A 16,709-nucleotide genomic window follows, 5' to 3' on the forward strand; every position below is an offset into this window, starting at 1 on the left:
CTTAATGCCCAGCCGCAGATAGAGCACAAAGTTATTTAAAACCCTGTTTAACATGTGAACACTGGACAAATGTGCACCACTGTATCCCTATTTGTCATATTTTGGTTCATGTTTTTCTATTCAATAAGGACTTGTGTGCAAAAATGTTTATCTGAATACAGTAAGAATTGTTTTATCAAATTCATGCATTTTTTTCCTGTTTCATTTGATTTTCTAGAACTATTTTAAATCTGAAACTAAATTTGTGTGGCATAATTTCATAATGATATAATTTATGTGTATAGACAATTGAGACAGTTCACTTTATTTGAATGCTTCAGTTTGATTTTATTCAGGAAAAGATAGCCAAAAGCCAATGCATCACAGAAAACACAGGGCTTAAGAGATTACAGAAGACTCGTATCGATCACAATACGGCAGATGACCGAGAGATAAAATTATTCTTTGTCAAATTTCACATTATAGGACACATAATAGCCATTGTTGTACATGTAGAGTTTCTGGTCGGTGGGGTTGTAGTCCAGGTTGGTGTATTTGTCCTGGAACTTCTGGAACTGAATGCTGAGGTGTTTCTCCTCCTTGGTCTTCGTGTCAAATGCGTAGTAGATCTCCTCTGTGGCAACATCCACTGACCTGGTGGCATACATAACTCCACAGGCCATGAAAGAATTACCCACCATCTCCTTAAACACACCAGTATTCCACTGATCTTCAACACCAAAAGATTTTTCTTCTATCTTAGCAATGACAATTTTCCCTTTGCTTGCCTCTGAAGCATACATTACCCACATTCCATTTTCATCAGCTGCAAAGTCTAAGAACTGACTGGCTGAGTAACTGTAAGAGAACTTTGAACTAGCGGCTGAGATCACTCTGTAGTCATATGTGGAACTGGTCAGGTTCAGTTTGGCCATACTGAGAGGTGAGTTGCGCTGATAGTATAGGCTGTTACCGTGAACAATAAAATTGCTCCCAAGCCCTGCCCACCCGTTTGGTGTGCGATGGTGTTTGAATGCAGACCTCAGAATCAGCTTATCATAGTTAGAGTACAAGTAAAAGTCACTGATTGAAGGGGAGCTGTATGCACCAAAGAAGCACATGGACTCAGAACCTCAAAGAGGTTTGGAGTCTTTTCCCCAGCCCCCATAAATGGAACTTGGGGTCAGATGAGCATTCAGCTGAAGCACCATTGGCTTGCTGAGGGCCAAGATTCCTGTGTGATTGCAGTTACCTGAAGAGAAAAATAAGCATGTTTAAAATTATTAGTAATGTCAAGACCGTACATCAGCGCTAATCCAGCCAAGGCAGTGGCCTTACCAATATCTGGATTGATGAGCTCCTGCTCCTTCTGGCAGTCCTCCAGCTTCTTCTGCAGCTTAGCCAGCTCAATGCGGAACACCGCCAGGTTGCTCTCATCATAACTCTCCAGTTGGTTCACAATGAGGGTCATGTTGTGGATCTAAAAAACACAGAAAGACAGACACATAAATTAGGTGCTCTTAAAAATAAGTCATTTGCATGTAAGTTCAAAAGCAGTTTTTACCTCAGTGTACAGGCTGTCAAATATGGGTGAGGAGGAGCTGAGAGAGTTTTTGAGCTGAGCTACCAGAGCCTCAAATTCTCTCAGCTCAATCCTGAGCAGCTCAAAGTCCAGTTTGATGTATTTGTCAGGACTGCTTTCCAGTATGTTCACTCTAATTGTCAGCTCAGTTAGGTCCTGCAGGTAGACCGCCAGCTTAGCCTCAAAGCCCACTATCTGGAAGGGTGAAAAAAAGCAATGTTAATGTGTTACTACAGCATATGCTTTCAAATGTCACATAATTATTTAGTCCTACTGCACCTTGTTCATTTGGATTTCCACTTCCAACATCAGATCTTTAGTGACTTCTTGCATGTGCTCAACCCGGTCAGCAGGGAAGGTTGTGTCAGGCAGAAAAACATGGCAAACACACTGACCTGACTCACTCACTGATGCCGTTACATTTCCAGACTCCCAGTCCTCCACTGGCTAAAATTTTAAAAACAAACAAACAAACAAACAAACAAACAAAAAAACATTAAAGAGACATAACTAATCACTGTGCCTGCACGCTTTATTAGAAAAGTAAAGGCACTTACAATCCAGGCCAAAACAGGGCTGAGGGCTGGCAGGAGCAGCAGCAGAAGAGCTGGCAACATTATGTCTTTCTTCATCTCTCAAAGGTTTTCTCCGTGGCTTTCTCAGAGTGTTTTTAAAGGTAGCTCTTATCAGACCATCTCAAACACCTTCTCTCTTCACAAGTTTATTATCTTAGTCCAACATACACTCAGGCATTGTATTTGTTTGCTTATGACAAGCACAGAGGAATCCACCACGTCACGTTTAATACAAATGTGGGGTGCGGATGAGAAGCACAGCATGTGTTGCTGCTGTGTTGTTATGTTTATGACCTGACAATTTGGACAAGTATTCATTCTATGATCCTGAGTCCTGTTTGCACAAAGGCAAACACGACTTCTTTTAGGAGTAGATTGCTGTAAGTCAAAGGTTTTTTAGGACATCTCCTAAAAGTGTGAAGTCACAAGTCCATTAAAATGAAGCAACTCATACTTCTTCATCTATGCCAGTAATTGCAAGTGACTTGGGTGGAGTTTTTGAACACCGTAGTTTGTGGAAACGAAGTGTTTCACAAGGAACTTTGAATAAAATGCTGACTCAGCCCAATAAAATCACTATGTTTGACAAACTTATCTGAATCATCATCTGAATCAAAATGCTGGTTTAAAGATTTTCTCATTAAATAGCATTAGAGTTTAAATGTATTAATAAAAGGCAGATGATACTTGAAAGAAGACTGTGAGTGATTGAAAATCAATAAAGAAGGCAGTAATTGAAGACTGTAAACGAGCAGAGACAAGTGATAAAGCCACTGCTCTCATTACAGAAACCTCTGAGGGCAGAAGGACTCACTGGATCATTAGATGAAGTATGTGTGAATCAGTCAATTTGGGCTTTACAGTTACCAAATGTACCAAGTCTACCAAAAGTATTTTCTATGTCAGACATGATCACGTCACTCAAAGAAAGAATTTCAAATAGCTGAAGCACTTTGGATTTAGTTTTTTTTTTCTGTAACAATTTCAAATGTTTGCGCTCATTAAGGTCTTTTTTGTTGAACAGCTAAGGGAGATTTTGCCTGTTAGTGTGTGGTAGCACCTCACTGTGAACTAGTTCACTATATGGACTAAATGATTTCTGCCTTTCTTGCTTTGACACACAAACATATTCATAGGGCTTTTATTTATTTATTTATTTATTTATTTGTTTATTTATTTCACATATTTTTGAACTCTTCAATATGTTTTCACATAAAAAAACAACCCTGCTATTTGTCATATTAGAAAAACTGAAAAACACTGAGGGACAATCTTCCAATGACAATTCTAATGAGTTCTTGAACAATCTTCAGACTTGGCGTTCACACCTGTAAAGTTTTGGGACGACTTGATTTCATGATGAGATACAAACATGGACTTGCACAAAGACTCATGAGGTGAAACAATACCAGGTGTGAGAAATATTGATTTTTTTTATTATTTATTTGGTATCAAGTCTGAATGTCTCCATCCCATATATGCCTAAGAATGCCCTCTAGTTTATTTTGTAAGGATATGTAAACATGATAAAGTTCAGTGCAAGGTGGGATCACGTTTGTTATATGCAGGAATAGAACCCTGTATTGGGTGTCTCATTTACCCAATTGCAGAATAAGTTCTCTCTCCCTGAGTCACATTTTTTTTTCGATATTTGCAGATAGGAAACTATGTTCGCCAGAGTATTTTCAACTTTCCATCTCTTCCAGAAGAGGGACCAATTTTTAAACTCCTTCTGGGCCCCCCAAACTCTAACAAGTTGGTTTCTGGTTTTGTGAATGTTTTTCCAGAGTATTTGAATTCTAAATCTGACTTTTTGAAGAATGCATGGGAGGAGCTGGGTTTGCAAATTGGGGATGAGGCGTGGGAGAGGAGTCCGTGTAGGAATCATCATTGGAACTGGGGTAGGATGTATTCTCTGACTGCCACTGTAGCAGTTTTTAGTCAAGTTTCTGCACATACAGGATGATTATTCCATTGTACTTTAAATGCAGACATGCATACAGTGGTTCAGTTAGATCATTTATGACTGCAGTCAACACAGATGTTATAGTTTTGTATGTTCAAGTAAGTTTTATTTTTATTTCATTTTGACATTTTGTTTCTAATTCTGCATTTCAATTTCCAGGGTGGATTTCCACGTTTGAGTTTAATTTTTATTGTGGGAAAATGTTTAGTTGAGTTTGGATCAGTTTCAGTGTTAGTTTTTTTTGTTTGTTTTTTTAATCTTTTTAAATTTTACTGAATAGAGGGCAAACATCTGAGGCAAGATTTAGGAAAATTAGTACAGGTGTTACAATAAAAATATAGGTTTTGAAACAGTGGACTCACACTCTTGTAGACATGCCTATCAATGATTTGTCAGGGAAGTTATAATAATTACAAATATTGTATTAATAGTTAGCAAACTAACTAAAACAACAGATATTACCTCTACAGTAGAATAGAAGTTTTTGAAGGTACAATTAAGAACCATTTTTATTTTAATTCTGTTTTAGTTTTCAAAGTTCACAAAAAAAGACACTCATGACACTTGTGTGATGCTTGAAATCATTTATTAACAATCAAGAAGGATTAGGAGGTCATTACTCGACAAGATGAGACAATAGTTGGCTCATTCATATGATGTGATACTTCAGAAAATATCAGATCTTCAATTTAGGTCGAAAGAACTTGTGGCGCCGTGGTGGCCGTAGCCACAGCTGTGTGGTTAAACCACAGGTGATACTGGACATAGTAGCCATCATTGTACATGTAGAGCTTCTGGTCAGCAGGATTGTAGTGCAGGTTTGAGTACTTCTCTTGGAACCTCTCAAAGGGAATACTGATGTAAGTTTCCTCTTTGGTTTTAGTGTCATACTTGTAAAATATCTCTTCAGTGATGGTATCGATTGTCCTGACCGCATACAAAGTGCCACAAACCATGAAGGCATTGCTCACACCCGGCTTGTAGATACTAGTCTCCATTTCCTCCTCTATCCCAAAAGACGCCTCATTAATTCTAGCAATGACCATCCGACCGGCAGACTGCTGTGTGGCATAGGTCACCCACAGCCCGGTCTCATCGGCAGCAAAGTCAAAGTTCTGACTGGAGAAGTATGCATAAGAGAAGCCTGAACTAGCCTTGGGGATCACCCTGGACTCATATGCCATTGAGGTGAAATTCAGTTTAGCTAACCCAAACGGGCTGTTGATCTGATAATACAGAGTGTTGTCACGGAAGATAAAATTGGTTCCTGTGCCACGCCAGCTGGTTTGTAAGCTGTGATGCTGAAAGTGGTTTCTTAAAATGAGGTTCTTGTAGTTAGTGTAGAACCTGATGTCAATAATGGAGGCACTTGTATACCCAGAGTACCAGTACATGGACTTTCTGTCTGGAATAGGTTTTGAATCTTTCCCCCATCCACCAAATCTGTAGCCAGCATTTAGATGGGCATTCAGTTGGCTTACTATGGGTTTGCTGAGCTTGGTGATACCAGTGTGTGCACATGAACCTGCAGAAGGAGACGAAAATTAGGTTGTAATCACAAAAACAGGGATTACAACTGGAATGATGGTATAAGTGAGCATACCAATGTTGGGGTAGAAAAGCTCCTGGTGACGTCTCTCACACTCCTCTAGTTGCAGCTGCACCTTAAGGTATTCTCGGCGTGTCACCAGAATTAAATTCTTGTCGTAGGTCTTTTCCAGCCTGCTCAGGGTCTCCACCATGACTGTAATCTGAAAGATAACACAATGGATCTCCACTGCTTCTGCTGGCTTTTAAAACACCTTCAGCTCGGGACATACCTGTACACGCAGGGATTTAAGGACAGCAGTGGAGCCGTTGATGGAGAGCTGCAGGTCTATAATCAAGGCCTCCACTTGTTTAATCTCAATCTTTATCTCATTCCGTTCACTTTCACTGTAGCCATCAGGATTCTCCTCCATTTTTTCAATTTTTGCTGTGAGTTTTACGATCTTTTCTTCATATTCTGTCACTTTGATTTCATATTGCCCCAGCTGAAATTTAATTGGGGAAAAAAACATTCAAAAATGTTTTTTGTCACAATTATGAAATCTTTTAATGCACACGTTCCCTTGTGACTAAATACCTTGCCCATTTCCAGCTCCAGTTCACGTGAGATCTCCACTGCCGTCTGCTCTATCACCACCAGATCACCTACAGGAAAAGTTGAACCGGGCAGGAAGGCGTCACAGGAGCACCTTTCACCACCTCCACCTCCGGACTCATTCCTTGGATTCCCTTCGCTCCACACGCTCCTCACTCCCTAAAAAAAGAGTTAGATGGAAGAAATCGTTTCACCTAAATGTGTACGGAGCTTTAAAGAATAAAGATGAATCGCTTGATCTACATCATGCCATGCGTACCTCCCAGGCAACCGTGGAGCTCAGCAGTGCTGAGAAATACAGAGTGACGATCATTCTGCTGCAGTCAGAGTGGTTATGACTGAGATAGGTGGATCATTTGAATTTATAGATCCTCCTCCATCATATCAGAGGACGCAGCACCTGTCTCACTTCACAGAATTATTAGTTGAGGAACATGCCAGGATATAATGCTCGTTCTTATCTACAGCAAACAGAAATTAACCTCAGATGTTTGTTTACAATTATCCTCAAGAGTGTGGGCTCGCATGAGAACACCATTCCCGAATACCATGATGAAATATTATGTTTCTGAAGAAGGCCCATCCCACTCAGTGTCGTTAACTGCAAGGTGGCGAAGACATGACCGCTGATAACTTATTAAAGCAATAAATATAGATTTTTAGATAAGATTGATAATCAAATGTGTTATTTATTCATTTTAAAATATTGCATGACATAATATCCAAGGGAAAAACAAATCACATGTATAGTATATCACATAATACAGCATTATACAGTGTTCATGTCACTTGACCGTTACTGCAGGGTTCTTTGAAGCTTTGCCTGCATTCTTCTTCGGTTTCTTTTTCTTCATTTTCTTGGCTTTGACTTTACTTTTACCCTCTGGCTGATTTACATTGAGAGCGGGCCTGGATCTCGTCAGGCTGTTAGCAGTGGGGCTTAGCTTGCTGTGGCTCATCTCTGGATCTGAGCGAACGCCCTGAGCAGAGATGGACTTGTCTGGAGCAGAGCGAGGAGAATCGGCCGACAGGTTTGGCTGGGAGTACGAACGCATCCCGGAGGAGCTGGTGGGACGGTAAGGCGTGGCGCCTCTTAACATGGGCAGGTGGATGTTGCTCATGTTAGTGACAGAGTAGCGGCTGCTGTTGGACATGACGATGTGGTGCCAAGAGCTGAGAGGGGTGGCGGAAAAGTGTTGAGGGCCACTCGAGTCTTCTTTGGCACCTCCTGGAGACATGACTATGGAGCCGTGAGGTGTCACCGCCTCCACAGCACTTTGGAAGGTTTTGAGAATGCGGTCACTCTTCTGCTTCTCTTTCTTCTGACGGGACTCAAATTTCCTAAGCTGGCGGCGGTGATCCCTCATCATTTGTTTCCTTGTATCTGCCAGTCCCCTGCACAGAATGGTCAGATTATAGTATAAACATCACTGACTGCTTTTAGATTCATACGCCAACCAATTGTCTGCCTGTCTCTCCACAACTGCACTTTTCTGTGAAGCCTAACACCTTGAACAGCCTATCCTACCTCACTAACAACTTCACTACAATTACTGCTTGGATGTCCTTAATATTCTCTCAATTTCAATCTCGACAACTGAGGTTCTTGCGTTCGGACCTGACAGCTTCTCATTCCACTGGCTGAGTTAGAGTTAATTTCAAAATGTTAGTATTTATCAATGTGCAGTGTGGCAGAACAATGAGGCAGTGGTTAACACTGCATGATGGTCCTAGTTTGAACCCACCTGTGTGTGGAATCTTTGCACGTTCACTAGGTACCCCAGATGAATTACATGCAGTATAAAGCCCATCATACCAGGCTTCTGTATTTATTTATTTTATTTTATTTTATTTTTTTGTTTCACACATGGTACAGCAGTAATTCATTCCCATACACTACCTTCCTTTCAATTAAAGTAACACTGTTTCCATGCATGAAAAGGAGCAGGAAGAAGAATAAATTCTTATTGATACCTGCCCCCTATCTGTGATAATACAAGTAGGCAACCAAAATTACACTCTGACAATTTTCTGCACATAACAAAACAAAACAAAGCAAACAGAGCAATATACTCAACAATGAGCAATACCACTAAATATCAAACTAAAAGGATCATTTTTCTACAATTAAATTCTATTCTTTTCAACTTCTTCATATTGGTTTATCATTTTATTCTTATAGCAGATTTTAAATTGAGAAACATTTGTACAACACTTAAGATGATCACTGAGAGAATTCCAGCTTCTTATGCCTATGACTGTTGGACACATTTGCCTTTGTGTGGTTTGAGCATGCATGAGGATCTGCTTTAACCTTATTCCAGCAGTAACCTCCCTGATCATATGATCAGGGTCTTATAATTGTCATATTTATATATTTTATGCTCATATTTTAAATCTAGAGGCGATCATGTTTTTGAGACTGTAGCTTCTAAACTTTGGTGCAACCTTCCTCAGCCTGTCAGGATGGCTGAATCTGTGGTCTGCTTTAAACAACTGCGGAAAAGGGTTCGCTTTTTCTTAAACCTATGATCATTACTTTTTATGTAGTTTATAAAACACCTATATAAAAATATGAATGTAAAAATGAATGTATAGACCACATGGTTTACCATCTGTTTGTATGTTGAGCTACGTGGACTTTAACATGTGTTTTTATCCAAACTGTGGAAGAAAAGTTCCCATACAAGTTATTCTTAGCTTATGATAACACTATTACTACTTCAGTGGAGCTTCTGCGATTAGTTTGGTGTGTCTGTCTGTTTGTCTGTTAGTATGATTACTTAAAAAATGTGGTCAGATTTCTTTTCAGGCAGATTTGCAAAAAGAAAAAAAAACTTCTGTAGTAAATTACATATACAGTAGATCTGTGAATATTTGGAAAAAGCTTTTACCAGTGCGAGAGACAACCCAATATCCTAATATACCAGTGAAATAGACTTCTGCCGCAAGTGAGTGAACTTTTCAGGCTTGAAGAGGTTTGCAGTTTTCAGCTACTCTTAGTTTTGATAGGGTCAGTTGAACTTAAGATCTGGGCAAATTCCCAGGCCATAACTAAGACGCTCTATGCCCAGCTGTACTATCAGTAAACGTAAACAATAAAAATGTAAAAATGATAAGCTTTAACACGCCAAAGCTCCACCTTGTAACGTAAATATTGAAGCGTCAGATGTGAGTATATTTAGACAGCATGGGAAATGCTCACCTGTAGTCCACCATTCCTGTCCTGTCCCGATCAAGTCTCTGAATCAGCTCCTCAATCTGGTATCGGTCCAAGGGAATGCTTGATTGCTTACAGTTTCACACAAAAGAGGAAAAGGGAATCAGTTCCATAGTTGCTCTCTTTATCACAGTAAACTCTCAGTGAAATGCACTGACTCTACACGGCTCCATATACAGTATCACAGTTTGTTTGGAAAACCTGAACTGCTTTCCTGAAGTCAGTAACAGACACTCTCATGATGCCATCTTTATCGATGTTTCGAAAGAAATCCCACAGCCGCAGTTTCCGTTGGTCCAGATAATCCTTCAGAAGCATTGGTAGAAGTGATTTTGACAATAATTAAATGCAGTCCAACAAAATAAGTAAATATCAGAACAGCAAATATACTCTGAATAAAAAAAAAATAAATAAAAATAAAGATATATCGTGTGTATTTTCACAATAAAATTCATGCAGTATGTGTCAGATGCTCATTCGACCAACTGAGACAGACCTGAATGACTTTCATTGGATCAACACGTTTTGGTGGCTTCTTAGCCATGAAGCCTCCTACGCCTCCATACTGTACATCCAGACCAGGATGCTCCTGACACGTCACCTCCAATAGATGCACAAAGTGCTCATTTACCAGCACATTCTGTTCAGATAAAAGACAACATGATATACACACACACACATTTTGCTTTGTCAAAAAAAAGGAAAGAAAATTACAACTTTGACTTAATATGAACACAAAATTGAACTGAAATCAGAGCAAAAATGACTTGCTTAAAGAGAAAGTTCACCTTATAATTACATATGTTTAAATCTGGCCTGTAGTGCAGTTGCTCTGTATAGACTTTTTAGATGTGAGTTGCTCAGTTTCAGTGGCACTGAATATTTCCAGAAATGACCTGGTTGTGAGCAGTTTCATTACTATTTTTTCTCCATAAAACAACACCTGCTAAGGACTGCATAACTGTACAGAAGGAAGCGTGCATTTACCCATGACGAGAACCTGGTGATTGTGACAGCTTGGCAGGATGTAAACGCTGATAATGCTTTCTGCTATGATGTAATATCAACCAGCTGCATGTCTACTTTAGATTATGCCGTTTGGTAGAAAGAAAAAAGCACGTCGTGCAAGAATTGCTCTGAATTGCTCAAGAATTGCTCGGCTCTAATTGGGTCTTGAGCTGCGGAAAGAAACATAACTGTGGCTTTTTCAGATGTATTATTTGAGTGCTTTGAGCATCACAAGTGAATTTCTTTTAAATGTAGACACATCTCTACAACCAATAAATCAAGAACTGGGACATTTGCACCAGAACAATTCACATGGATAAATGTGACTACAGGCCAGCAGAACAATATGTAAATTTGATTTGTGGATGCACTGTCCCTACAGCCTGTGGTAATCTGTCATGACATGGAGCAGAGCAGGATGCACTGCCACTCACGCATATGTTGATCTCCTCCAAGGCAGTTTTAGGTGAGTTCTTCACCACGTTGACTAGAGCCAGCGCGCCCTCTACTGTCAAAGAGTTATAAGCCAACTAAAGAAATAGAAGACATTATCCGATATTTCACTTGAAGCCATGACTGTGATATACGTTACCCTAATGCAATTTCGTCCACCCACCGTCAGGACTCTGAGTGTGTCATTGAATTCAAGACCCCTGCACAGCATGCTGACGCCTTCATTGGTCAGGCGGTTATTGTTGAGGTTGAGATGCACCAGAGTGGTGTTGAATTTGAGGGCTTCTCCCATTGCCAGAGCACCTTCGTTCCCAAAACCGTTCCACGATAAGTCAAGGTGCTTTAACATCATATTCACCTAAATGGGAAGACTGTGATGAAATGCTGCACACAGAGTAACTAACAAATTTTGTTAATCAGCCCTACTTTTAACCCAGCGCAAAAAGCCACAGCCCCTTTCATTCTTAGATGATTCCAGCTGAGGTCCAGCACCTCCAGGCCCTCATTGTTTGCTGTAGAAATAAGAGAGCCAAGTCAGTGAAAGAATACATCTATAATGCTATTAAGAACTAGTCTTAGACCTATTAAGACCTTTTACCATACCCAGCAGCTGTCCCAAATGCTCCCCTCCTTTTCCACAAAACTCATTATGGCTCAGATCCAGTACCTTTATCCTGGAATTGGTCTGAATGTAACAATATAGCAATGTGACAGGTGCAAGTAGCAAAAGAACAATTTATGAATATAGAAATGACTAAAATGGGTTGTTATGTGTGGAAAAAGCAGGACATAACTGATAACTTACTGACAGAGCATCTGCAAAATATTTAGCATCATCATCAGTAAATCCGTTCCCTGCAGGGAAGAAAATGCTTTCAAAACAATGATGAAAAAAAAAAGATCACAATAATTATCGCTGTTAAATAGACAAACCAATCAGAAACTAACCTCGACTATCCTGTCAGGGAAAAGGCAACCCCGACAAAACAAATGTAAGCTGACTGTTTGTGATGCCAGTCATCTGTCACGTAACATCTGACAAGTTAAATGCATTGTCATGTGCATATTACCTGAAAGCTTCACAGATTTTAACGAAATGCTGTCCAGCAACATTTTAGCCACATACTCAGCCCCAGCAGATTTCAGATGGTTGTGGGATATATCCTGAAAAAAATGTATTATTAAAACCAAACTTGATGTAGAGCTCTCAGATTTAGACCTGAAATACACTTGTGCCCTCCAGTGGTCAACTTGCAGTCTTACATACCAGGTGCTGAATGGTGAAATTAGCCCTCAACGTCTCCATGAGGTATTTGGCTCCCTCAGCTTGAATTGAATTGTCTGCCAGTGCCAGGGCGCTTATTTGCGTATCAGTCTAAATAAAACCTGATCATCAGTTTTCTATTTAAAAGTGCCTCATTGATTAACAGCTCTTAGATTTTAAACCTACCACTAAAGCAATAGCGAGTGCCTTGCATCCCAAAGGTCCGAGCCCATGGTGGGAGAGTGTCACAGCTGGAGAGTCAAGGTTTCGAATAAAGTAAGAGACCGGCACCACACCTACCAGCTTGCAGGCCTGCATGTACACCTCAGCAGTGTCCATCTCCTTGTTGATCTTATTTCCTGCATATTATAAAAGTCATAAATTAATATAACTAATGTATAGATTTATAGTAACAACTACTAAATTACTTAGTATTTAAACAAGAACCTCAAGGATTATTCCATGATTGAATTTAATATGCTCACCATCTGATTCCAAGTCTTCGTCAAACTCATCGCCAAAGCTGTCGAGATTAGTTGGGGATGGACAGTTGTCATCGTCTTTTAAGCAGAGGGACTCAAATGACGGTATCGACATTACGGCCTGTCTTTAAAACTTGTCCTTTTTGAAACGGTTCCCACTCACAAACATCAGGCTGTGATGTGCCTGGTAAGAACAGGGCCTGTGAAATGAAAGGGGCCTGTACTATGCCCCGGGTAATTCTACCCCTCAGGTTGTGTGTCTTGTGTCGTTAACAATTTATGCATCACTCGGGTTACAATCCTAAGCAAAAACTACAGTTATAGTGTGCTGTAATTTAATTCATCCAATGTCACTTATTGGGACAATCTCCCACATTTACAAAATTCAACACATGGCTGTCACAAGCAAAGTATGATACGTGTGCAGAAGAAGTTTCATAAAAATGTAATTTGATCTTCTTAATTGAAATTGTGACAATCCATCAGTTTGATGGAAGAAAGTGTATGTTTATGAGCAAATGCTAATGCTAACAGGTAGAGCTACCAGTCGCTGCACCGTTGAAGTGTTAATATATAAAGAATTTACTGGGTCAATACTGGAGTTATTTAGCAAAAAGAAAATTGACTGCATTTCCACTGTAATGATTACTAACTGGTGTTTTATGTAAGCTTTTCTCCTTCTAGAAAATATGGAGCATTTACAGCCATTATAATGCTGAAAACATCATGAAATAAATGCACTTATTCAAGAATTCACCAGTGATAGAGAAACAAGGATTCATTCATTCATTATGTCAGAGATTTATGGATTTCCACACAAGAATTGGCCAATTTCTGAATGACTGTGGGCAAGTGCAGCGCTGAGGTCTAAAGATGCCAGCAGATATAGATAGAGACAGCAAGCTGAAAAGGAAATTTAGTTAATCGTTTAAATTTACTAGTTTAAGGAGGAAAATCCATCTTTGAAACAGGTTTCAGTTTAAATATACATGTAGTGTAGGTAGTCTCTAAACAGCTTAGAAATTATATGTTTTTTTAGATTACTGTAAACACGTAGTAAAGGCTCATAATCAAGGGAATGGGGGGGGGGGGGGGGGAGGAGGCACAAAGTTTTAGAAACTTGCTAGGAGCAAGTGAAAGCTTTACTAATGGTTGAAGCTGTAACTTCTACATCCTGAATTTGGCACCAAATGCATCATTAAATAACAACAGTAACCTAGCACTGTGTTTCAGCCCATGCCAGGCTGCAGAGTGCAGCTGTCTTCATTATGCTAAAAATGAATCTTTATCTTTGAACAGGAACTTGTTACTTTGTTAAATACATGTGTTTAAAAAAACATGCATACAGAGACAGTAGCTCTGTTTAACAGTACAAACAATGAAACCTTTATTGTTTAATAAAATGTAAACAACAAAAAACTAAATTAATTAAAATGTTATTGAGCAGCATGGAATGAATATGGTGAAGAAAAGTCCAAATGTATTATTTTTGAGGGCGTCGAATCTTAGGAGGCTATTTTTTTCCATATACAAATATATGCGTTTTAAGGAGTTTGTCACGGCTGGGATAGCTGTTTGCAGGAGGACAGCGGTGATGCAAGTGAGGTTTCTCGATGACGGGTGACACAAAGCGGTGATGAGAATTACAAAGTAAACTGAACTGGGAAAGCCAGTAAGCTGACCTGAAAACATAACACAAAGGGAAGACACGCGGCGAGAAACAGAGAGACACAGAGAAACACTAAAATAACACAGACGAACCGACGATGAGCACAGACCGACACCCACGCTACACACACACACACACACACACACACACACACACACACACACATACACACAAGGTAATTAGGAAATGACACAGAGGGGGGAAGCACAGCTGATCCTAATCACAAGATGACGGGGAAACACAAGCTAAACACAGTTAAGTCACACACGGATCTACAAAGTAAAACAGGAAGTTTCCAGACAGAATACAAAATCAGAATAAAACTAGAACATGAGAAAAATAATCAAAACAAAACCACTGCGTGTGCAGACTCAGGACCATGACAGAGTTACTTAAATACAATGAAACAATAATAAAATTGTTAATTTAAAAATGAAATACCGTATAAAAGCTTCTAATCTACTGGTTGTGAAACAGAGGTTTCTCTATTGGGTTTTGGAGGTGAACATAGGCCTCAAAACACACAACAAAGGATAAAGGGAGACTGACACAGTATATAGACGTAGCTGGCAATGGAACAACAGGTGGGAAGACAGCTGAAACTAATCACAGATTAAAGAGACAGGGGAACCAAAACTGAACAAAACGTCAGTTTTGCCACATTAGTGTCTGGATCATCCCAGTTTCTCTTTTTAATCTGATTAGAGCAAGTTTACAAGTTCCTGTAGAAGCAGTGGTAAATCCAGCTGTACAAAGTGCTTTATCAGTTTGACACATGGACTAATTTTCATTTCTCACAATAAGAATTCTCCATTAAGTTCTTAGAAGACAACTATTTCACGTTTCATCTATTTAGCTTCTTTTGATCAACACAACAGTTTTCAGCTCTGCTTATGTAATCACTGAAAAGGGATAAATTAGCCTTTTTTAAATGCTTGTGTTTTCTTTTTTTCAAACTCATACTTTTTTAAACTTCCTGCATCTGTACATGTCCTTTCCTCAGCTGGTTTCTTGTTTCTGCCCTGAGTTGTATTCGCAGAAATCACAAAGGTAAAGAGAAATCAAGGAAATATTTTCATCCTTCAAATGCTGTTACAGACTGAAGTCTTCTTGCACCAACTTAAATGCACTTGAACTCTGTTACATTTTAGCTTTTTTAAAATTATGTAGTGCAAGAAGAAAGTGCATTTGAAAAACTGATTACAGCAAAAGACTGACATGACATCTCACCTGTTATTTGGAATTCAGCTAAAGAAAATTGTTTAGATAATTATACAGACAGATAATTAAGGGCCTATGATGGACTTAATCATCTCTGAGTTGTAATATTGACAAGGTGGAGGTGCTTAATAATGCTCTTGGTGATCATTTTTCTTTGACATAACTACCTCTGTGTGCAGACCAGTGAATTATATTTTCAGGTATTAAAGAAATTCTGTATCATACTAAAAATATGTGTTAATATGAAAAAATCCTAAATGTTTCAGGAGCTACTGAAATTCTTATTTACATTACTAAAGAGATGGCAAACATTTCCTTAAGAGATGTCTAAAAACAAAGACATACAGAATATTTTTTTAATCCTGGGGGAAAGTATCTTGTTACAGACGCTCACTAAAAAAATAAACATGAAAGACAGAAAATGTAAACTCTATTAAAAATAAGTAAAACTACGGCACTTAAACTGCCATGTTAAATTAAAATGTACAATACTTTGGTTTGAAGGATTTGTCCAATAGTGGCCGTAACTTTGACACATCCTCCTTTCTGAAACCTCTGTCAGAGAGTCAAGCTCCCCTCACCTCAGCATAGAGGATGGCACTGGCCACCACAGACTGATAAAACAGCCTTAGTACAGATGTTAAAGGACCTCAGTCATCTCAGAAAATAGAGACAGGTTTTTGGATTTCTTATAGGGATGGATGGAAATACTGGTCACTGGTGTTCCAGCTCCTTAACAGTTCCCTTCTTTGTCACATTAAGCTACAGATGATTTTATTTGCACCACATAACAAAGTTGTCACTCTTTCACTCTTTCCCAGTGTTGGGCAAGTTACTTTGTTAAGTTGATCAGGCTTTTTCTTCATCCCCTGAGACCAGCTGCACTGAATCACCAGCTTTTGTCCTCATCTTTTTCGCTCAGTGAGGTCTTTCCTTTCCTTGGCCATTCCTCTGCCAGCTGCCTTTGCACTGGAAAACCAAAGTGTGTGATCACAGGTGAAGTAAGGGATATTTTTTCCAGTGCAGAGTTTAGAGTTCTCCATTTGGTGATAGCTGTTGAACAGCATTTCTAAGGATGTTGAAAAAGACAAATATTTCTGTTTACTATTAGGCAAAATCATCACATAAATCACATTTTCAACAAAAG

At 39.2% G+C, this 16,709-nt stretch overlaps 3 protein-coding genes across 3 annotated transcripts; all 3 read right to left on the minus strand.

Annotated features, from left to right (window-relative positions):
• Positions 1-319: 319 nt before the first annotated feature.
• olfm4.2 (olfactomedin 4, tandem duplicate 2) lies at positions 320-2,430 on the minus strand. Its single transcript, XM_085144435.1, is given in 5 exon segments — positions 320-1,231; positions 1,318-1,459; positions 1,544-1,756; positions 1,841-2,008; positions 2,119-2,430. Coding segments are annotated over 5 exon segments (1,392 nt in total). The 5' UTR covers positions 2,194-2,430; the 3' UTR covers positions 320-437.
• Positions 2,431-4,682: 2,252 nt separating this feature from the next.
• Positions 4,683-6,737, minus strand: olfm4.1 (olfactomedin 4, tandem duplicate 1). The gene is made up of 5 exons (XM_085142523.1): positions 6,505-6,737; positions 6,228-6,404; positions 5,923-6,135; positions 5,706-5,853; positions 4,683-5,627 (listed from the first exon to the last, which is right to left on the minus strand). Exons 1-5 carry the CDS (start codon positions 6,556-6,558, stop codon positions 4,792-4,794), a joined length of 1,428 nt encoding a protein of 475 aa, XP_084998649.1. The 5' UTR covers positions 6,559-6,737; the 3' UTR covers positions 4,683-4,791.
• Positions 6,738-6,759: 22 nt separating this feature from the next.
• On the minus strand, positions 6,760-13,351 carry lrrc74a (leucine rich repeat containing 74A). The gene is made up of 13 exons (XM_085142522.1): positions 12,676-13,351; positions 12,377-12,549; positions 12,194-12,301; positions 11,997-12,090; positions 11,732-11,781; positions 11,530-11,611; positions 11,353-11,438; positions 11,090-11,284; positions 10,908-11,003; positions 9,962-10,105; positions 9,667-9,771; positions 9,451-9,536; positions 6,760-7,640 (listed from the first exon to the last, which is right to left on the minus strand). The coding sequence occupies exons 1-13, from the start codon at positions 12,785-12,787 to the stop codon at positions 7,031-7,033; spliced, it is 1,941 nt and encodes a 646-aa protein (XP_084998648.1). The 5' UTR covers positions 12,788-13,351; the 3' UTR covers positions 6,760-7,030.
• Between the last annotated feature and the right edge of the window lie 3,358 nt (positions 13,352-16,709).

Source organism: Neolamprologus multifasciatus, chromosome 19 (genome assembly GCF_963576455.1).
Source record: "Neolamprologus multifasciatus chromosome 19, fNeoMul1.2, whole genome shotgun sequence".
Classification (NCBI taxonomy): Eukaryota; Metazoa; Chordata; class Actinopteri; order Cichliformes; family Cichlidae; genus Neolamprologus; species Neolamprologus multifasciatus.

Bases quoted from the DNA above. Each gene is read 5' to 3' on its own strand.
- olfm4.1 (XM_085142523.1), bottom strand. From the start codon at position 6,558: ATGATCGTCACTCTGTATTTCTCAGCACTGCTGAGCTCCACGGTTGCC. The intron at 6,405-6,504 runs GTACGCATGGCA...CTCTTTTTTTAG, and splicing joins GCTCCACGGTTGCCTGGGAG to GGAGTGAGGAGCGTGTGGAG. The intron at 6,136-6,227 runs GTATTTAGTCAC...ATTAAATTTCAG, and splicing joins TGGAGCTGGAAATGGGCAAG to CTGGGGCAATATGAAATCAA.
- lrrc74a (XM_085142522.1), bottom strand. From the start codon at position 12,787: ATGTCGATACCGTCATTTGAGTCCCTCTGCTTAAAAGACGATGACAAC. The intron at 11,439-11,529 runs GTATGGTAAAAG...TTATTTCTACAG, and splicing joins GCATTTGGGACAGCTGCTGG to CAAACAATGAGGGCCTGGAG. The intron at 10,106-10,907 runs GTGAGTGGCAGT...TTATCTGAACAG, and splicing joins TGGAGGAGATCAACATATGC to AATGTGCTGGTAAATGAGCA.